Raw genomic sequence first — 23,027 nt, forward strand, 5'->3', positions numbered from 1 at the left:
AAACTCAAAGAACCAAGTTTGATCTTGCCTTCCAGACCCCTAGAGTATGGTACAGGAGAGATTTAGATGTGGAATTAGGAGACAGGAGTTCAAATCCCAGCTCCAATATTCACTACAAGTATTGAAGACTAGGCAAGTTACCATACTCACCTGAAGTAGACATAATTATTTTTCACTTCCTACCTTCAAAGGGTTGTCATGATGAACACATTTTATAAACCAGAATGTACTACAGAAATATAAATGATCAGGAGGTGGCTAAGCAGCACAGTGAGTAAGAGCACTGGCCCTGGAGTCAGGAGGACCTGAATTCAAATCTGGCCTCAGACACTTAACACAAAAACTAGCCATGTGACCTTGGGCAAGTCACAATCCCAATTGCCCTACCTTTCCCCTCCAAAAAAAAAAAAAAAGAGAAAGAGAAATATACATGATTGCTATTACTAACTGACCAGAGCTGCTGATAACTGAGGAGAAAACGTGTCCAACAGAGACCGGGGCCCTGTATAATACATCCCTGAGATAGAAGAACTCACTGGGGTAGAACTTCTGCTGATTGCTTCTGAGTATCCTATGATGTCCCCCGTGCAAGCCACCTGACACATCCCCCACTGGGTACATATCATAGAATCCCAGAATCTCAAGCTTTGGAAGGACTACAGACTTCTCTGGTCCAACTTTTCCATAAAGAAATCCTTCAACAATCTCCATTTAATCTTGGCTTGGAAGATGTTATCTTGTGGTAACAGGGAGCTCACTACTTACTGAGGCAGTGCATTCTATTTTTGAACAGGTCTAATTTTTAGGAAGTTTTTCATTTTGAGAGACAACATAAGGAAATGCAGAGAGAACTACTCAATGCCATGGAAGGCCCAGGTTCAAGTTTGACTCACATCACATATGAGCACTGTGACCCCATGCAAGTCACTTAATTTTTCAGTGCTCTAGGCCACAGTTGTCAAATAGACTCCGGGTCTGGTACCAGACTAAAATGCAATTGGGAAATATTTAATAATAAAAATATAATAGAACATAGATAATGCTAATATGTGGTTTTCTAAATCAATATGCAGCCAGCATCCTTATTAAGGTTTAGTAACCCCTGCTTCTATCTGAGTTTGACACCACTGCTCTGCAGGCAACTCTATATGACTGTAAGTCACCCCCTCTACCAATGGGGTATCCTCTCCTGGGAGTTCCCTGTACCAATAAAATCATAGGGCCAGTTCCTATCTCTTTCCCTTACACTGAAATGAAACCTACCTCCCTACAGAATTTCAACTTAGAAGCAACTATTTGTCGGTTATTCAGTCATTTTTCAGTTATGTCTGACTCTTTGTGACTCCTTTTGGGGTTTTCTTGGCAAAGATACTGGAGTGGTTTGCCATTTCCTTCTCCAGTTCATTTTACAAATGAGGAAACTGAGACAAACAGGGTTAAGTGACTTGCCCAGGGTCACATAAGTACAAAGTGTCTGAGGTCAGATTTGAACTCAGGAAGAAGAGTCTTCCAGACTCTAGGCCTGGTACTCTGTCCACTGTGCCACTTAAGCTACTCCTAGGCCAGACAGACCAGGTCTAATCCCTTCTACACATGATAATCAAGTTCCCACCAGATTATTTCACTTCTGTCCATGCCTTTAGCACTTAGCACGTAAAGGCTGGCCTAAATAAAGGGGACAATTGATACTCAAAGGCAAACGTCCCCCTTCCTTACCCTCATGCAGTCAGTTGGTGGAAAGACTGGAAGCAGCCCCTGTATATCCACTGCATACCCAGTCCTGCTGGGCCCCATGGCCCTGTAGCCCCTGCTTACCTCTGCTTGGGGTCCTTTTTCAGCAATCCCGACAGAAGGGACTTGGCATCTGGGGAGAGCGTTCGGGGAAATCGGATCTCCTCCATGAGGATCAGCTCAAACAGCTTCTCATGGTCCTGGTTGTAGAAGGGCAGCCGACCACACATCATCTCATACATTACTACTCCCAGGCCCCACCAGTCCACTGCCCGTCCATAGTCATTGTCCTCCAGCACCTGTAGGGCAGGGAGACAAGAGTGAGTGTCAACCACAAAGAGATTCCAGAGCTAGGATCTGAACCCTGACCTCTATACTCAGGCCAGTGGTCTATTCCACTTATAGTACCTTGCCAAGGAGCTTATTACCTTTTTTCATTAGCCCTTCCTGGGTTAACTCTCGGGGTTCACAGGGTTGGGAGGAATACTGAATGAAGCAGACACTCCTGCACAGTCTCTTCCTCTTTCTAGGTCTAAATTTCCTTCTCTATAACCCCTGTCCTTCCAACATCAATCTACCAGCACACACTCACTAGTTACCTATTTTGTACAAAGTACTGTAGATAAACAGGCAAAAATGAAACTATAGTCCTCACTCTCAAGGAGTTGACATTTTTATTAGGCAATCACTGAGGGTGATAGACCAAGGTGGAGGGTGGATTGGACCGTCCTTGGGAAGACTTGCACAGCTGCTGTGAGGATTAACAGTGGTAACAGAAGGACAGAATGCAGAATGGAGTGGAAAGAATGCTGGGCATGGAGAGACAGAGGTTCAAGTCCCAGCACTGACCTTTATGAACAGGGCGAACCTGGAGAAGTGACTTAAGCATCAAACTCAGTCTTCTCATCAATAAAATGGTCAGAAGAATGCCTTTACTAGTTACCTTGTAAGACTATATATAGTGAGTAAGGTATTTGTTAAACCAGGCCTTGTTACTACAATTATTACTAAGAAACAGCTTTAGGAAGTACCATAGGCATAAAGGCACTAGGGCATGAGGCAAAAATGGAATTCTTTAATTGGACCCTTTTAATATGAAGGGTAATATTTACACAGAAAGAAATTGATCTCCAATGTTTTAGACTAAGAAGCATTAGAAAGAAACCTCTGCTCCAACCTCCCATTGAGCCAAGAATCCCTTCTACAGCCTCTGACTGAGAGTCATCCAGCTTTTGCTTAAGTACCTCTGGAGATGGGGAGCTCACCACCTTACAGAGGTGAGAGCTCTAGCTCAACCTCTCCCATATAAGAATCCCTGATACAGTCTCCTGGCAGGGGGTTATTTTGCTTTTGTTTGAACAGTTTCAGTGAAAAAGAACAAAAAGAGAATATCAGAGCTGGAAGAGAACTTAGAATCTATCACACAGTGCAGGGGTGGGGAACCGACAGCCTCAAGGCAAGTGTGGGGCTGTATTTGAGGACTTAGTGGACCACACACTGGCTCGATGCTGCAGGTTCCCCACCCCTGATCCTAGTCCAACTCTCATCATAAAAATAAGGTAATGGAAGTAGAAAGGGTTTGGGGAAAAGATAACCCAAGATCACATAACCTATAAGCCACAGAATTTCTGGACTCAGTCCTGTGGTCTTTCCACTCAAGTGCCAAGGGGCTCACTGCCTTTCTTCATTATCTCTTCCTGGGTTAACTCTCTGGGTTCAGAATGAAGCAGACCTAGAGTCTCATTTCATTTCTGCCAAGCACTCCCCATGCGACCTTGGAAAAGTCTCTTCTCTTTTCTAGGGCCTATTTTTCCAGTTATAAAATGAAGGGGTTATAAAGATAATATAAAAGGAAAGAATAAAAACAGAATCAAATATTAAATAATTATAAGGATCATGTTTGGCCCTGGAGAAGAGAAGCATTTCCTTCCCTTCTTTGCAGAGGTGGGGGATTATGGGTGTGGAATACTGCTTATACCATTAGACAAGGCTAACATTCTGGCTGGTGTCACTTAATAGCTTTCCATTCTTTTCTTTTATAGGGGATGGATCACCAGGGGGAGGGGAAGGAAGGAGATATATTCAATTCAGAAATGAAGGTGACATGAAAAGAAAAATGAGTTTCTAATGTTTCTTCCAGTTCTAAATCCTGTAAGGGAGATTTGATGGTGTGGCCCATGAGGCCCCCAGTATAGCTCTCCCCTAGCTATCACGGAGCACTTGAGGGACAGGGCAAGAGCCATGATGCTTCTCGGAAGGCTGGGGCTGGGGATCAGGTTACGGGTCCCTCTGCCTTTTCCCTCCCACCCCCTTTCTCAGGTCTATTTACAGCCTCTCTGGGTAATTCACCCTAACAGGACAGCTGTCACTACAGCTGCCCAGAGCACACAGACCAACACAGCTGCCCAGCCTCTCCCCACTGGGATTCCTAGATTCCCAGAGCCTGAGTCGGCCTAACAGGAGGTCACAGTAGTGTCTCTAACTCTTTGAATCATAGCCTCCTCTAATCTGCCCCAGACCTTTAAAGGCACAAGGGAGACACAATCCACTCACTCACACTCACAGCCATACAATCACACACAAAACTATATTCCATGTTCCTACCACCTATGTAGCAGCAAACCCTCCTCATTCACACACACAATGACACATGGATTGTATCTTGACACACCTCCTCATCCAAACATATGACCAGCCATGTACTTACAAAGTGACATACATCAACACTTTTGCATGCACACACACGCACACAGACACACACTCCCAAAGACAGCCCACTCCCCCTATATCTTTTCCTTCCGGGGAATCCTTTCTCTTCCCTTGGCTTTCACAACAATGCCCTTTCCCTGATTCTACACTTGTTCACACCATCATATGGTATTTCATATGATATATGATATTTCATCTGTCCCTCCCTCCCTCCACCTGCTGAGATCCTTCTTTTAAGACCCACCTCAGGTGCCACATACTCCACCAAACCTTTTGATTCCCCCAACTAGAGTTGATATCTACTTTTTCAAATTTCTCAAATTACTTTGAACTTCTAATTTATATATTTATTTCCAGGCTTTAGAGTACATGACTTGGTTGTACTGCATCGCATGGAAATATACAGAGAAGGCTGTCCTCAAATATTTGAAGAAATGTCATAGAGAAGAAGGAGTAGATTGGCTCTGGTTGGCCCCAGAAGACAAAACGAGCAAAAATTAGAGAAAGTTGTAGAGAGGCAGATTTAATCACCATGTGAAAGAAAACCTTCCTAATGATCAGAGCCATCCCAAAGTGGGATGGCCTGCCTTGTGACTCAGTGGGTGGGCTCTGCTTCAAAGCCAGGAGATTCTTCTGGGGGCTCTGGTAGAAGGGATTCTTGCTTGAGTAGGGGTTGGACTGGCTGACCTCTGAAAACCTTCTCATTCCATAATTCTATAGTTATTTAAGTATATATCTTATCTCCCTAAGTAGACTGTAAACTCCATTAGGGCATGAGTATCTTTTATTTTAATTTTAAATTTTAAAATTTTTAATTTTCCTGCATAGAACATGTGCCTTAAAAATGTCTATTGAATAGAAACTGAGAGAATCACAGAATTTTAAATTTGGAAGGCCACTTTCCACATAATTCAATCCATTTCTTCCTGTGAGGCAGGTTCAATCTGTAATGTCTGGGGTAAGAGAAATTCCCTCCTCCCTTCAGAAAAATCACCCTCCCAGAGAGCTGAGTAAAGAAGACAGTCTTGGATCTGCCATGAAAAATCAAAGGCAAGTCACCTTCCCTTCTCTGGGTCTCAGTTTCACCACCTATAAAATGGGGATAGATAGAATCCTAGAATATCAGAGCTAGGAGGAACCCCAGAAACCTCCAGCCCAACATACTAGCAAGCACCACAAATGTCTCCTTCTAGGATGTCCCCCACAAATGGCCACCCGACCTCTGTCTGAAGTCAGGTGGGACAGTCTACTTTCCAACATTTCAATTGTAAGAATCTTGTTCATTATATCCAGCCAAAAGACGCCTCCCTCTATCTTGCTACCATTCTGCCCACTACTGAATTCTAGTACTAACCCCTTTTCCTGGTGCCCTCAAAGACCCATGGGTACAATCAACAAATATTCACATTTCTATACAGAGGCTAGGGGGAATTGGGACAGAGCTACAGTCTTAGATCAGAGAATTCCAACCATATCTGCGCAAACATCCCTTTCTACAATACCCCAACAAGTATGTGGTCATCCTCCTGTGTCTGAATACCTCCAGAGACAAGGAACTCACCACCTACTGAAGCAGCCCATCCCACTTCTGGATAGCTCAAATCTTCCTACCCGTCAGAGCAGGCCAGAATGTGAATGACATTAGCTCATAGGTCATTTCCAGACCAGATGGTGATCAGGAGCAGTGAATAAGTGAGACAGCATCTCCCTTCTCAGACCCAATTTAAACCAAGCCAACAATCACTGAATGTAGAATCTCAACATGGAAGGGGCCAATGGTATCATTTTACAAATGGGAAAATTAAATCACAGAGAGGGAAAAGGACTTTGGGTACAATCTAATTCAACCCCTTCATTTGAAAGAAGGAAAAACTGAGACCCAGAGATGATAGCAAAGCCACCTTATTATAAGTAGAAGTGGGGGATGGGAAGTAAAGGTGCCAAATGGGAGATTCCTGGCTGCCGGGAGCTAACAATGACGATAGTGAAGAAAGTGCTGGGATTGTGCTCTTGGGACACAGAAAAATGGACTGCCAGCACTTATTCCCCAGTGGGGACTGAAGTGATATGGGAGAAGCCACTGATCCAGATGCCAAAAGAGACCAGCCCTGTGAGCTCTGTGACCTTGAATAAAGGACAGATTATCCAGAACAAAGTCAAAAATCATCAGAGACTAGTGAGGGACCATAGTGCATTATATGAAGGAAGGAAGCAAACATTTATTAAATGCCTACTACATACCAGGCACTGTGCTAAGCATTTTACAAATATTTCATTTGATCTTCATAACAATCCTGAGAATTAAGTGCTATTATTGTCCCCATTTTACAGAGGAGGAAACTGAGGCAAAGAGAGGTAAAGTGATTTGCTCAAAGTCACACAGTTAATAAATGTTTGAGGCTAGATTTGAATTTAGGTCTTTATGATTGCAGGCCCAGTGCTCTATTTACTACTACATCACCTAGCTACTATTATTGATTATTAGGGGAAAGGAAGTAGATGTCACCAACCTTTTTATAAACACCTCTAGGGATGGGAACTCACTACCTTCCAAGGTATTTCCTGGCATTCCCTCCCTTCCCACACAATGGATTCTTAATCTTTTTTTTTGTCCTTTTTTTTTGAAGGGGGAAGGCAGGGCAATTAAGAGGTTAAGTGACTTGCCCAAGGTCACACAGCTAGTAAGTGTAAATAAGCATCTGAGGCCAGATTTGAACTCAGGTCCTCACTCTAGGGGTGGTGCTCTATTCACTGTGCCACCTAACTGCCCCAATTCTTAATCTTTTAAAGTCCAAATTTAATGCCACACTCTATAGGAAGCCTTCCCAGACTCCTTCTGTTATAATATTTGCTTCTCTTTGACCTTACACAGCATTTTTTTTATAACTCTTAAATGTACTAATCTTGTAATACTGTAAATGATCACTTTCTGTGTTTGCATCCTATCTCCTTTCTGTGTTGTACCTAAATTATGTAGGTCTCCCAAAACCCTATACAGAGCTTATCTACCAAAACAGAATGGGTAGATCCAAAGAGGAAAAATACACACAGCTCATGACTGGGAAAGAGAAGTTAGTTAAAAAAAAAAAAAAAGCTCTTATCATCCAAAATTTCTAGGGAATTGAACCTTATTTATACGACTAAGAGCCATTCTTCAATGTACAAGTGGTCAAAGGATATAAATAATTAAAAAGAAAAGAAATACAAACTACCAATCAACCCTTTAAAAAAATGTTCAAAATCACCAATAAACAGAGAAAACTAAAATTAAAACAAGTATTGCTTCACATCTATCAAGTTAACAAACATGTAATGTCATGTTACAGGGGCTAGAGGCAGGCATGCTAATTCCCTGCTGGTAAAGCTCTGAATTGGTTCAACCACTCTGGAAAACAATTTGGAGTTACACAAGAAAAAATTACTAAATTGTTCATACCCTTTGACCCACAGATTCCATTACTGGGCTTGGGTATACCCCAGGAGGTTAATGACGGCAAGAAAAAAACTCAAATGTACAAAAATGTTCAGAGCACCATTATTTGTAACAGTCATTCAATAGACATCTATTAAATACCTACTGTGTGACAACCACTATGTTAAGTTCTGGGTATACAAAGAAAAGCAAAAGGCAGTCCCTCATCTCAAGAGAACACAAAAAAAGCTGGAAACAAAATATGTAACCAATGATGGAACAGTCACTGAAACTTTATCGTGTGATTAATAAGGGATAAGAGAAACCTGGGAAAACTTTGAAATGATATAGAGCGAAAGCAGCAGGACTAATAATATAAGCAATAACCACAACACTACGCATCACAACTACAACAATGAAGGACAACACAACTGATCAAATACAAAGTGAATGTTATGACCATACTCTCAAAATCAAGACACATCTTAGGATGGAAGCTGGGGGAGACTTTGGAAGGGAGTTTGCTGGGAAGCTCTGTCACATCAGAACAAAATGTGTCAAATTTTTTAAAAAGGGAAGGGTATTACTTAAGTGAGAGACGAGAAAGCAATGAGCAAGTTTAGAGCAACCTTTTGTCCTCGGCATGGTATTTATACCCAGAGTGCTTAGCAAGTGTTTTCAGTTTCCTATAAAGGGAAATGGGTTATTTATAGCAGCTCTTTTAGCAGTGGCAAAGACCTGGAAATTGAGATATCAACTGGGGAATGGCTGAGCAAGTTGAGGTATGTGATTGTGATGGAATACTACTGTGCTATGAGAAATGATGAGCAGGATGCTCTCAGAAAAACCTGGGAAGACTTACATGAACTGATTCAAAGTGAAATGAGCAGAACCAGAGGACTATTATACATAGAGACAGTAATACTAAATGATGATCTATTGTGAATAACTTAGCTATTCTCAGCAATACAAAGATGTAAGACAATTCTGAAAAGTGCTGTCCATCTCAAGAGAAAGAACTGGTTAAGCCTCAAAGCAGATCAAAGATACTTTTTCTTTACTTTCTTTCTTTTTTTGGGGGGGTGGGGAGGCCTGATAATAATTTCTGTGCTTTTTTTCACAGCATGATTTACATGGAAATGTGTTTTGAATGACTACACATGGATAACCTATGTCAAATTGCTTGCCTTCTCAATGAGAGGGGGAGGATAGAGAGGGAGATAATTTGGAACTCAAAATCTGAAAAAAAAAAGTTAAAATTGTTTTTACATGTAATTGGGAAAAAATAAAATAAAATAGTTAATAGCATGAGTTCCTTCATTGAGGCACTGAGATGTAATCTCTAACCATGGGTCATTGATGACATAGAACCAAGACTATACTAGAGTAGGATCTTATCAACAGTAGAAATGTACGTGAACTCATCTAAGTCTGGAATCTCCTCCAATTTGGAGCAATTCTACACACGTCAGGCTCAATAAAAATTTATCAAAGGTACAAATCTCCCAGTAAAGCTGAGTTGGAACACAAAACTGCTAGCCTAGACACCAGTCAGCCAATAAGCATTTATTAAACACCTATATAAAGGATGGTAAAAGACAGCTTATTCATGTGCACACCATGAGTATGGGAGCTCATCCAACCCCCTCACTTTGTAAGTGGGGAAACTGAGGTTCATAAAATAAAAGAGATTCACCCAGGGCAAGGAGACAGAATAAACTCACCTCAGGGGCCAGATATTCTGGGGTCCCACAGAAGGTCTTCATTGTAGCACCATCCTTGATCCCCTCCTTGCACAGACCAAAGTCAGTGATTTTGATGTGACCATCTTTGTCCAGCATTAGGTTTTCCAACTGGGCAGGAGAAGTCAAAATCAAGAACAAGGTTAGAATGATAGACTGGACTAAAAAGAACACAGAGCTGGGACAGACCACAGAACAGAGAATGTCAAACCTCACTGACTCTCACCCCACACTTTAGCAGAAGCCCAGAAAGGGGACTTACCCAAGGTCACAAAGAATGGGGAACAAACAAGCTGAATGAGACACCCTAACAAAATGAGGCACATAGGACTTACAGGTATCGCTGACAATTGGTAAGTGGAGACCTGTGGGTGGAATACGGCTCTAGAAGGGTACACCTTATTTAAAAATAATAGGACAGGCAAAAATTGGCAAGGAAGGGAAATGGGGGTAGAGGAAAGGGCTCAAAATAGCAGTATACAAACAATATCAAATCCAGGAGGTAGGTGGGGCAGGAGGGAAGGAAAGAGTTCAGAACTCAGTTAAAAAAAAATTAACGTTAAAATAATTTTTAAAATCATTGGGAAATATTCAACAAAATAAAAACATTTAAAAAAAAAAAGAAATAGCAGTACACATTAAAAAAGATAAACTCAGGTGAGGAGATTCAGAAACCAGACGAGGGAAAGCTGGGAGCAAACATCTGGCATAAGATCAATAGAGGCAGAAATAGAATATTGATAGAATCAAAACTGTCACTGGAATAGATTAAAGACTACAAGCATAGCACTGAGGCTTGCTATGGTGATGGGGCACTTCAGTTAGCTCCCTCACTCTTCTCCAAGGAGGGCAGGTTAACAAGCTCTTGGCTTGTCTGGTTGCATCCTTCTACAGGAGGAAGAACAAACAAGAGGAGCTGCTATTTTTGACCTTATTCTTACCAAGAACGAGGAAGTGACTGACATAAAAATGATGGGAACCTAGGGGGGAATTCCACCTTAGAATTTTGGTGGAGGAGAACAAAGAGTGACACACAAATCTGATGTCCAATCTAGGTTTTAGGAAAGCAGATTTCAAAGGGTTCACAGAAAGGACAGGTATGATGCAGTGGCCTGATAATAATCTGTAGGGCCAGTTGGTCTAAGTGGAAGAGGCAGGCAGCTAGATAAGAAGAAAACTGTTGCATCGGGGGAGTGGGAGACTGTTACACTGAATATTTCTGGTAATCCAGAAATATTTTGATGTCCAAAATATAGAGGGGATTACCACAAATTGCCCAATCATTACAGATTTCAGAAAAAATAAACCATCCTTACTCTCTGACTCAGCTATCCCACTACTGGACTTATACTCCAAAGGAAGTAGACAAACAAAGGTCCAGTATATGCCCAAATGTTAATAGCTGCATTCTTTGTGGTAGCAAAGCATTGGAAACAGACCAAGTGCCCATTGACTGGGGAACAGTTTAAAAAAAAAAAGCTTTTGAATGCAATGGAATTATTATTATGCAGTAAGAAATGAGAAATACAAGGAATTCATAGAGTTCAGGGAAGACTTGCATGAACCAGTACAGAACAAAACAAGCCAAGCTAAGAAAATACTACATACAATGATTACAACAAGGTAAACAAAAAGATAACTAAAAAGAAGCTGAATTTGGAGTAATGGAAAAAATTAACAAAAGCCCCAGAGGAAAAAATAATCAAATATATCTTTCCTCCCCATCATGTTAGAGAAGTAGAGCGTTAACAGAACAAGTTATTAGATGCATAGACATAGTCTTTGTATCAGATGTTTTGTTTAATTTATTTTCCTTGTCATAAAGGAGGGCTGGATCTAGGAAAAGGGGGGAAAACATTATGTAAAGAATAAAGACAGCTAGGTGGAGGAGGAGTGGGGAGAGTGTAGGACTTGGGAGTCAGGAAGATCTGAGTATGAATCCTATCTTGGACACTCAGCTGTATAACTCTGGGCTTAAACTCTGTTTCCCTCAGTTTCCTCAATTGTAAAATGGAGATAATAATAAAGGGCTGTTGTTAACGATCAAATGAAATAACATGTACAATGTTTTGCAAATCTTAAAGCATTGCATAAATGCTATAATATTATTGTTATTGCTATATTATTATAATATATAAACTGTATATTATTATTATTGTTATCAGCATCTTTTTTTTAAAGAATAGGCCATGCCAGACTAACTTCATTTCCTTTTCTCTCATGATTAATATCCTGGCAGACAAGGAGAATGATGTACACTTTAACTCTGAGTTTGGCAAAGCATTTGACCAAATCTCTCGTGCTATTCTTATCAACAAGAAGGAGAGAAGTGACACAGATGACGATACAGTTGATGGGTTACAAACTGACTGAATGACCTAAGAGTAGTCATTGGTTCAAGGTCAGCCTTGCAGGGAGGGCCCCAGAGATCTACTCTTGATCTTGTGCTATTTAATACTTTTATGAATGACTAGCATAAAGGCATAGATAGCACACCTATTAAATTTGAGAGAAACACTGAGGTAGAAACACATAACTAACCCATCAGATGTCAGGGTTAAAAAAGATCACACTTCTATGGTTTTAGGATTTAAGAGCTTATGTAGTTCAACCCCTCTTATTTTATAGTGAGGAAAACTGAAGCTCAGAGAAAGTTATTTGCCCAAGGCCACATGGGTATTAAGTGGTAGATCAGTGATTTGATCCCAGGTCTTCTAAAACCATCGTGCTTTTCCCCTATACCATGCTGACAGACAGGCTAGAACAGAGAGTCAGACTAGAGACCTAAAAGACCTTCTCACTCTTAATCTACAACCCCATGAACATTGAGCTGACCCTAAAATAGTGAGATTTAATAGAGATAGTCTTCTATTTGGCTTCAAAAAATTAGCTTCACAAGGACAAGATGAGCTAGACAGCAGTTCATCTGAAAAAAGACTGGAGAGTTTTACAAGCTCAACCTGTCAACAATGGTAGCTAAAAAATCCTAATGTACCAGGATCCAGGGCTAGAAAGGTGAGAGACAGTAAGACTGAGCTCTGTCATGATCCAACCCAGCACTGGGCTGGGCTCTGGATGCCCCATTTTAGGAAGGACACAGAGAAGCTGGAGAGATGGTAGAGGACTAAAGCAGTCAAAGGCCTCGAGCCCATGCCATGAGGTGAAGGAACTGGAGTTGTTAAATACAGAAGAAGAAAAAACTTATCAGGGCCATGATAGCTATGTGAAGTGGGAGTAGGCTTGGTCCCACAGGGTAGAATTAGGAAATGACAGGTAGAAACTGCAGAGACTGACAGATATTTGATGTAAGAAAAAAACTGCCAAAAATGAGAGCTGCCCAAAAGTGGAAAAGGCTGTCCTGTGGGGCAGTGCATTCCTCCTCCCCAGACCACTGGTTAGCAGACTGCTTGTGGATTTAAGGAGATTCCTGTTTATGTATGGTCTAGACCAGATGGCCACTGAGGTCCCTTCCAAAGAGTACTTGGTGATGCTGCAGGTATGGAGCCAGAATGCTCAGGTTCAAATTCTGAGTCCAATACTTGAAATCTCTGTGACCTTGGGAAAGTCACTTCCCCTCTGCACCTCTGTTTTGTCACTGATAAAATAATAGCTAATATTTGTTGAGTTGTCTTTCGGTCATGTCTGACTTTTCGTGACCCCACCTGGAGTTCTCTTGGCAAAGATGCTGGAGTAGTTTGCCCTTCCTTCTCCAGTTCATTTTCCAGATTAGGAAACGGAGGCAAACTGGGCTAAGTGACTTGCCCAGGGTTACACAGTTAGTAAGTGTCTGAGGCCAGATTTGAATTCAGGAAGATGAGTCTTTCTTACTCCAGGCCCAGTGTTCTATCTACTCCACAACCAAGTGGCTCCAATCGCTATTAAGAGCTAGCATTTTTATAGCACTTTAAGATTTGCAAAACACTCGACAAATATTGCCTCATTTTATCCTCAACACAATCTCAGGAAATAGGTACTGCTATTATCCCTGTTTTACACATGAGTAAACTGAGGCAGAAAGTGGTTACATGCATTACCCAAGGTCACACAGTTAGTGTCAATGAGGCAGGATTTGAACTCAGGTCCTCCTGACTCCATGTCTAGTGCTCTACCCACTGTACCACCTGGCTGCCTCATAAATGAGGGAGTTGTAACCAACAGAGTCACTAAAGTCCCTTTCCACTCTTGGGTTCCTATCTCTAAAAATAGGCCAAAACAAATGCATGATTCCTGATCATCTCCTCAATCCCGCCCCCAATAATCCTTCTTCCCTCTACTAAGGAAGCTCTAAAATCACAGAAAGTCAGCCACAGAAGACTTTGGGACCATTAAATCAAACACCTTCATTTCAGTAGGGGAAACTGAGGGCCAAGAAAGGAGAGGCTTGCCCCAGATAATTCAGTAATTCAGTTGCTGATCTGAGGATTAATAATAAACAACTCACATTTAGTTTTTACAAAGCACTTCCCTCAAAATAGTTTCCGCTGGGCAGGTAGTTGCAAGGATTACTCCCATTATACACATAAGGAAACTGAGGTTCAGGGTTAAACTGATTTGCCCCTGCTACCATGGCCAACAAACACCCAAACCCTGTCTCCTAATGGACCAAACAGGGTCTTTGCCACCTCATTACATCCTCTTCTGAGGGACCTGGTAAAAATAGATAGTTCAGCTCTGCTCAAGCGGCCCTACCCTAATGACCTCTCTGACCCTCACCAACATGGGCATCATTAAGGGAACGGACAGAAGACACTAAGGGTTGGACATGGGAAAAGAAGTTGTCCCTTGTGGGTACCTCTCAGTGTCTGGATAGGAAGGGTCTAATAGTCAGTGTCTTGGTGGTCTTGGGGTGTAGGATAATACACCCACCAGAGAAAGCTGGCATGGGGACTGGACCATTCCTTGGGGTTCCCTGAGCATTGAGAGCTTTAATGGGGGCTAAAGGATCAGAGAGGTCTGAAGGACCACTTTTTGCCAGCGCTTTTACTATCCACAGTTAAACCCTCCCCCGCCCAGAGAGGAAGGGTATTTTTCACAATTCCAAAAGCCTCTGAATATTAACAGCTCTCTCCCTTAATCCTTTTCTCCACCAAAACCAGGCATCCAATCCAGGGCTCTTTCTTCCTCCTGCCTGCCTTCCAGGCCTCCCTGTACCAAGTAACTGGCTCTTCAGAACAAGGAGAACAAAATATATGATGACCACAATAATATAAATTATTGGGGCAGTTAAGTGGCGCAGTGAATAGAGCACCTGGTCCTGGAGGCAGGAGGATCGGAGTTTAAATCCAGCCTCAGACATTTGACACTTAACTAGCTATATGACTTTGGGCAAGTCACTTAACCCCTCAAAACAAAATTGTAAATTATTGAAGTAGAGAGGATTAAGGAGATGCAGTTGCCAACCACAACTTCAGAAGGCCTGCTTTCTGCCTATTGGCAGAGAGATGATGGACTAAAGGTAGAGAACAAGACACACATTTTCAAACCTACTAATGAGTTGACGTTTTGCTTGCATCTACTTATTTGTTACAAGGGAGGGTTTGTAAGGTGGAAGAGGGATGAGTAAATAGGATGTGGCAGGACTGGAAAAGAAGGTCATCAATAAAACATCCTTTAAAATACAGTAGAAAAACAAAAATAATTTGAGAATGGGATCTAATCAAACAGGGCGATTTTATTTCTAGCTGGTTATATTTAATATAGAGATGTAAGGATAGAGGCTGGACCTCCTAGGTGAGGAAACTCCCTTTACTGATTACAGATTGGCACTTCCTCTGCCAGTTACAGCCTTAGAGAGCTATCCAAGGCACAGACAGGATAAGAGACTTGCCCCACTGTCACACAATGGGGTGCATATACAGTATGTGTCAAAAGTGGGATTTAAATCTGGGTCTCTTGGCTTTTAGGCCATTTCTAAATCCACTATCCCAAACTGCCTCTAAGTTCACTACATAACTTTTTAAAGTCAAGAGACTGGCTCTAATAGCTGCTACACGTTCTTTCTCCTTTTTTCTGGACCCAAACTGCTGTTTTCCCTACCTTGAGGTCTCTGTACACCACATTCTTTTCAGAATGCAAGTAGTCCAGCGCAGACACAATCTCTGCCCCATAGAACCTGGCTCGGTCTTCAGAGAATACCCGCTCTCGGGAGAGATGGAAAAACAGCTGTGGAAAAACAGACATATTAGACCTCCTCAATGTCCTCTTTCCTGAACTTGGGACAAAAAGCTGCCTTCCCCTATTATCAGCAGTGAGACAGTGAGAAATAAAATGATTACTGGCCCCACAGACCACCTTTTCCCATTTGTCACAAAGTTCTGTGTACAGGAATTCCTAAAATTTCAATTCGAACCCTCCTAAGGGGCCTGCTGAAGAGAGAGCACTCTGCACATTCAAGTACTGTCCCAATGACCAACTAGGCCAGAAGCGACTCCTGGAAGAGAAAGTTACTGCCAGCATTAAAACCCTAGGCCCAGACACCTTTGGCACAGGAGAGGGGCATGGTAGAAAGAACACTAACTTGGCCTCAGGAGGCTTAGAAAAGCAGTCCTCTTTCTTGCCCAGACAGGTCCTGGTCAGCAACCAAACCCTGTCTCTAACTAACCATTTTCTTTTTGCTTTTTTTGTTGTTGTTTTTGTTTTGGGAGGGGGGAAGGTAGGGAAATTGGGGTTAAGTGACTTGCCCAAGGTCACATGACTAGTTTTGTGTTAAGTGTCTGAGGCCGTATTTGAACTCAGGTCCTCCTGACTCCAGGGCCAGTGCTCTATTCACTGCACCACCTAGCCACCCTAATTGACCATTTTCAAACAAAGGGAAGAAAGACTCCCATCTCTGTAGCATCTTAAGTCTTACTTTCTTTATAACCTGTATAACCTCATCATCTCTATTTCACAGATTGAAAAAAATCCCCCCCAAGCCACAAGCTACTAAGTGTCAGTGCAGAGATATGAACTCAGGTTTCAGGGACTTTGTGCCCAATTCTCTTTCCACTAACACCACAAAACTTATTGATCTTGACAAAATGAAGTTCTCTGGTCAAACCCCAATACAATCTGTTTTAAAATATATTAGATCCAAACCACTATGCCCCTCCACACACCCTCCAAGGGGCCTGGGGAGATCTTATTCCACCACAAAGCTTTACTTCTTTTCCTTCCCACAGGTTCTGCTCTGGGGGAGGGAAAGAAGGGAGAAAACAAACATTTACTAAGCACCAGGCACTGTGCTGAGTGTTTTACAAATATTACCTTATTTGATCCTCATAACCCTGGGAAGTGGGTGCCAGTATTATCTGCATTTTGTTGTTGAGGAAACAGAGGCAGAAAGAAGTGGAATGACTTGCCCAGGGTCACACAGGTAGTGAGTGACTGAAGCCAGACGTGAAGCCAAGTCTTCCTGACTCCAGGCCCAATACTCTATTCCTCTATACCACCCGGCAGCCTCAACCTATCACTAAGCCTAGCAGACAACTAGACCAGGACTGGGTGGGGACCATCCCTGATCTAGACAGGAAGTTTACTAGGCACTAAGTTGACTGGATCCCATTTAATCCTCTCCAATGGACTCTACACCCCTGGAGCTTGGAGGGAAGGTGGTGGTGCCTCAAGTAAAACCACCCAAAAAAAGTTCCCATGGATAAGAGAGCCAACCACATCCCAGTCCCAGCCGGTAAGTTTCTACTTCAGCACATTCATCATCAGTGTATTACTGCTTCCTATAACCAAACAGGCTAATCAGAATCAGAAAGTGAAGCATTTCTGAAGCTGAGGGTGCACAGCAACTACCTTTTCCTCTTGCACAGATCTGGTCATAGCATCTGCTGTCAACATTCCATGGCTCACTACTGCCAAGTCAAGTTCAAGTTCATCTGCATAGAATCTGAGATCCTCTACGATGTGCAAGTATGCCAGCCACTCCTGCCTAAGAGCTGTAACTGTCCTCTCTCTACACAGTTAGTAATAATTAATAATAAGAAAAAGCTAGCATTTATATAGCATTTACTACGTGCCAGGCAAAGTTTTACAATTATTATGTCACCTGATCCTCACAATAACCGTGACAGGCAGGTGCTATTATTATCCCATTTTACAGGTGAGGCAACAGAGGTGAAGTGACAGAGCTAACGACTATTTGAGGCTAGATTTGAATTCAGGTCTTTCTTCTTGACTCCAAGGCCAGCTGTTTATGCTCTAATCAAACTGGCCTCCTCTCTACCATCCCCAAAAGGCCCTGCATTGTCTCACCTCCATGCCTTTGTTCACAGAACTTCCTGTGCCTGGAATGATTTCCCTCCCCTTCTTCACCTGCTGGATTTCCCATGTGAGGCCAACTCATGCCACCTTTCCCTAAAAAACTTGACTGATCTTTGATGATAAATAACCTGACCCTGAGAAGTCACACCATCCTTCTTCAGGAAATCCACTCCAATGCATTCGGACTGGAATACTGTGCACCATAGCTATGTGCGTGCCTTACGAGCCAGCAGCATGAGGCATCTGAGCTTTGGATCTCCCTCAGTGCCTGGCACCGTTCTCTGTCCAAAGCAGGCAGGCAGGGATGCCGACTATTAGGAACACCAGGCCTCAGGGCTGCATTCTCCTTACCTCTCCCCCATTGGCATACTCCATCACAAAGCACAGGCGGTCATGCGTCTGGAATGAGTACTTCAGTGCCTAGAAAGACAGACAGGGTCAGACGTTTCCAGAGAGAAGGAATATCACAGATCAGTTAGTCTCACTCTTCCCTTCCCCTCCCTCATTTTATAAATGAGGAAACTAAGGCCTAGAAGCCAGGTGCCCAAGATGACAGAAGTAGCCAAGCTTGGCCTCTACCTTGGGTCCTGCTAACTCCAGATCTGAATTCGCTAGCCAGCCCCTCACTGACGCACTGTCTTGCCATGCTCTGTGTGTGTGTACATGTCCTCTCCCAAAGAGATTATGAACTCCCTGAGAGCAGAGGTCTGCTCCTCTTCTATCTCTTACACAGGTGAAATGAATACAGGGCAAAACAAAAAAGAGAGCTCAGCAAAGATCTGTACAGTTTCAATTATGGCTCAACCCTGAACATAGGGCAGCTTGGTGGTGCACTGGTTAGAGCACCAGGGCTGGAATCAGGAAGGCTCAGCTGCCTGAGTTCAAATCTGGCTAAAGACATTTCCTAGCTGTGTGACCCTGAGCAAGTCACTTCACCCTGTTTGCCTCAGTTTCCTCTTCTGGAAAATGAGCTAGAGAAAAAATGAGGGTTAGCTGAAGAAGGGATGAGTCTGTGGTTCCCTTGGCTAGAAGGAAGGGTTATTGTGGCTACTGCCTAGTAGAACACTGGGACTGGAGGTGGCTGATCCCCATTTTGTCATTCCTAAGGCTTTTTTGTCTTTGATCTTTAGCTTTGGAAATAAAAGGACAAAAGGTAAACACAACCTGTAATTTTTCCATGCATGTTAACTACTGCTGGGAAGGACTAACAGTGACCAAAATAGCCTCTTCTTTAAAGAGACTGGGAAGAGAAACACAAATGGGCACAGCCTGCAAGTGTGGCTATTAGTCACAACTCGGGTAGAATCGTGCCAAAAGGCGGTAGCTATCAGTTCCCTCCCTTCGTGGACTGTGGGGTGGCCAGCAGTCACTTCCAAGCCTCGCCAGTGGAGCTGAGAGGGCCAGGCTGCTGGGTTTGTACATAAGGGAGCCAGGCTCTGCCGAGAGCTTGACCCAGCAGGCGTCCAGTGAAGGCAGCAGGAATGAGGGCTTGAGGGCGGGGATCTTGATCCCTCTTTCCAGATCCCACTGCTGACGTGGTACCCAGGACTCTCAGGCCTTTCTTTCACCTGTGCTCTAGGCTAGGACACTTCTATGTAAAAGTGTGGCCTCAATGTTGGATCAGCCAAGAATGTGCCCAACTGTGCGTTTTACTTCTCATTTTTTCCTCTTCTTTTAAAGTAAGGGCTTTCCTAGTCAATTGTGTTATGAGCCACAATGTGCAGGTGAGCCCTCTGGTCTGCTGTCCTTAGGAATGGAAGCTCAAAGGAAGCCCATGCAATTGTCAGCCATCCTTCCCTCTTCAAAGGCATTATCAAGCCTCCCATGCACACTCAGGGTTTTGTTGCTGCTGTCATTCAATTATTTCAGTCATGTCTGACTCTTTGTGATTCCATTTTGGGTGTCCTCGACAGAGACACTGGAGTGGTTTGCCATTTCCTTCTCGAGTTCATTTTCCAGATGAGGAAACTGATACCAACATAGATATGTGACTTGCCCAGGGTCACATAGCAGTTTGAGGCTAGATTTGAACTCAGGTCTTCCTGACTCTAGGCCTGACACTCTATCTGCTATGTCCCAACAATAAAAACAGATTTTACACACACACACACACACACACAATAACAAACATATAGTAACTCACGTCTTTATGAAAGGCAGCATAGCATAGTAGAGAGAGAGGTGAATTCAAGTCCTGCCTCGGACATATATACTGCCAGTGTAATCCCGGGCAAGGCAACTCTCTCTAACTGATTTAATTTGCAGAGGTGATACTAGCCGGCATTTGGGGGAAGTTCCTCATGGGAAGGGGGAGCAGGGACCCTGTGGCTTCCTCCATCAATGAAATCACTGGTCCAACAAGCCCTAGCCTTCTCGCATTTCTAGAACTCTTTAGGGCTTATAGGATAATTTCCTTATGCCAATTTTGCAAGGCAGATAGCACAGATATTGTCATCCTCATTATTACCTCCATTTTACAGATGAGGAAAGTGAGACAATTATTCCAGGTTCGTGTGACTACTAAGAGTGAGATTTGAGACTCAAACCCGTGCTTCCTGACTCTGGGTCTGGGGCTCTTCCCACCACACCGAGCTGCCTCTATCTTCCGTACAAAAATGAACTATTATTATATACAGACACACAGAACCTCGGCACTGGAAAGGAAGGACCTTGGAGTCTTTCCAGTTTAACCTATAACCAAGAATCCCCTCTACAAACTCCTCTACAAATCCCCCCCAAAGTGGCCACCAGCTTTCAATGGAAGACCTTTCATGATGGTGTCCTCACCACAACACAACACCACAACTCCCACAAAAACCACAGCTTTAGGACCACTTGAATCATTAGAAAGACTTTCCCAGGACGGCTAGGTGGCACAGTGAATAGAGCAATGGCCCTGGAGTCAGGAGGACCTGAGTTCAAATCTGGCCTCAGACACTTAACACTTACTAGCTGTGTGACCTTGGGCAAGTCACTTAACCCCAACTGCCCTGCCCTTCCCCCTCTAAAAAGAAAAAAAAAAAGGCTTTCCTTATGAGGCACCCAAAGCTGCCAATTTGCAATTTCCAAGAGCTTCAGTCTCACCGTCTGAGGCTGAGCAAAACAAGCCTAATTCTTCTTCTGCCTGAGAGCCATTCAAACATCTGACACAAGCTATATGTTGTCCTCACCTCTCAGGTCTTGTCCTTTCCAGGTTAAAAGTGAGGGGAGGAGTCAGAGGAGCAAGCATTGTTAAGTGCCTACTCAGCTCATGCCCGACCTAAGCCCTTTATCAAATTTAGTCCTCATAACAACCCTAGTAAGAAGGTGCTACCATTACCTTCATTTTACAGATGAAGCAACAGAGGCACAGGTTAAGTGGTTTGTCCAGGGTTATATAACTGCTAAACATCTTAAGCCAGATTTGAACTCAGGTCTTCCTAACTGTAGGCCCAGCATTCTATCCACTGTACCACCTAGTTCCCTCCAGATTAAACAGGTAAACATCCTCCATGTCCCTTCAACTGATCCTTTACCCTTCATACCATCCTGGGGCCCCTCTACTGAATAACTTTCGCCATTCTCTATGACTTTCCTAAAATGGGACACCTAGAAATGAATGCACAACTCCACAAGTTGTCTGACTGGATTAGAGTTAGACAACCATTACCTCCCTGATACCGGACAATTATAACTCTGAATGCAGCTGAGGATCCTATCGGCTTTTCTGGCGGCCACGTTGTACTCCTGACCCTTAAGAACTTGTGGTCCACTCAAACAGAAGACCTTTTTCAGATGAACTGCTATCCGGTCCCACCTTCTCCTAGCTTGTAACTGTGGACTGTTTTTAAACCAAATAAAGAATTTTACTTTTACAGTTCTGAAATTCCATTTCTATTTATCCCTATTATACTGTTTATATTTATCTCTACATAAATTCATAATTAAGTCTAATAAGAATTAAATTCTTAGTAGATTCAACTCATCTTTATGAGCTGTTGAGATCTTTGGGGATCATACTTTCTTTGTTTAACATATTAGCTATCTCTGATAGCTTCTTGCAGTGGTAAATTTGATAAAGCCTTTACTCAAGTCACTGATACAAATTTTAAACAGCACAGCACTGAATACAAATCCTCAGTACATTCCATCAGAGACCTCTCTCCAAGCTCTTTTCTTCAACAATGTTAAAATACAGGTATATCTAAATATATCTATTATATATAGGTATAGATACAGGTATATCTAGATAGATATGTAGCTATTATATGTATTTTTCTATATTGTATCTATCTAGATATATAATGGCTACATCTAGATATAAAAGATATATCTAGATCTATCTATCTAGACATTAAAAGATATATAAACAGACATGGATATATATCTAGCTATATAAAGATATAGATAGAGCAGATACATATCTAGATATATAATAGATACATATAGATCTATATCTAGATATATAAAAGATATATCTAGGCCCTGATTAATTTAAATAATCAGTCCTGTGAAGTGGTCAAATTGGCTTCAAACTCACACTATCTGAAGCCGTGGTTATGTAAAACATGGTCATTGGTTCCAGCCCAACGGAAATCTCCAGTGCAAACTGGAAATAATGAGACCCTGAAGGATTCCATGACTGGAATTAATCAGGGGAGACCTAACTGTAAATAAAATCTTTTACTACTCTCCTAAATTTCACGCTTCTGACACTTTCTGCATCTCTTCCAAGCCTATCAGGCTTTCTTTGCTTTTATCTTCTGTACCCATCCACTAAAAACCTAAATTAGTTACTGAGTTTCCTGTGCATTCACATCTGTCTTCTCAGGCAATAAACACACCTTTCTTCTCTTTATCTCAATTATATGTTTACATCTTCAGATTTTCATTCTTGAGGGCTTCTAACCCCACCAAGGCGGATGTTCTTGTACAAAATTGCTGACTGTGGGATTCTACTCATCCTCCTCTGAACTCTGTGAAATCCACTCTCCCAGAATCTAGGATACATGTCAGATTATGCCTATTTTCTTCTACCTCTCTACTGTAAATTCTAAGATGGAAGTGTGAGACCCTACTGAAAATTCCATTATAGCAATAAAGTTCACATCATCCCAATCCCATTCTCTCTCTCTTTCATACACACACACACACACACACACACACACACACACACACACACACACACACACACACACACACAC

At 42.5% G+C, this 23,027-nt stretch overlaps 1 protein-coding gene across 3 annotated transcripts in view; it reads right to left on the minus strand.

Moving 5' to 3' along the window:
• AKT1 (AKT serine/threonine kinase 1) overlaps nucleotides 1–23,027 on the minus strand; it is a 136,591-nt gene that overhangs the window by 21,906 nt on the left and 91,658 nt on the right. For all 3 annotated transcript variants that reach the window (XM_069103831.1, XM_069103830.1, XM_069103832.1), the window contains 4 exons: nucleotides 18,196–18,264; nucleotides 15,631–15,756; nucleotides 9,577–9,705; nucleotides 1,816–2,030 (listed from right to left, as the gene is read on the minus strand). In XM_069103831.1, coding sequence (XP_068959932.1) covers nucleotides 1,816–2,030; nucleotides 9,577–9,705; nucleotides 15,631–15,756; nucleotides 18,196–18,264 — 539 coding nt within the window. The remainder of the gene's footprint in view (nucleotides 1–1,815; nucleotides 2,031–9,576; nucleotides 9,706–15,630; nucleotides 15,757–18,195; nucleotides 18,265–23,027) is intronic.

The sequence above is a fragment of the Petaurus breviceps genome, unplaced genomic scaffold (genome assembly GCF_028583685.1).
Source record: "Petaurus breviceps papuanus isolate PSGF00001 unplaced genomic scaffold, PetGlider_PUasm1.0 64, whole genome shotgun sequence".
In the NCBI taxonomy this organism is placed as follows: domain Eukaryota; kingdom Metazoa; phylum Chordata; class Mammalia; order Diprotodontia; family Petauridae; genus Petaurus; species Petaurus breviceps.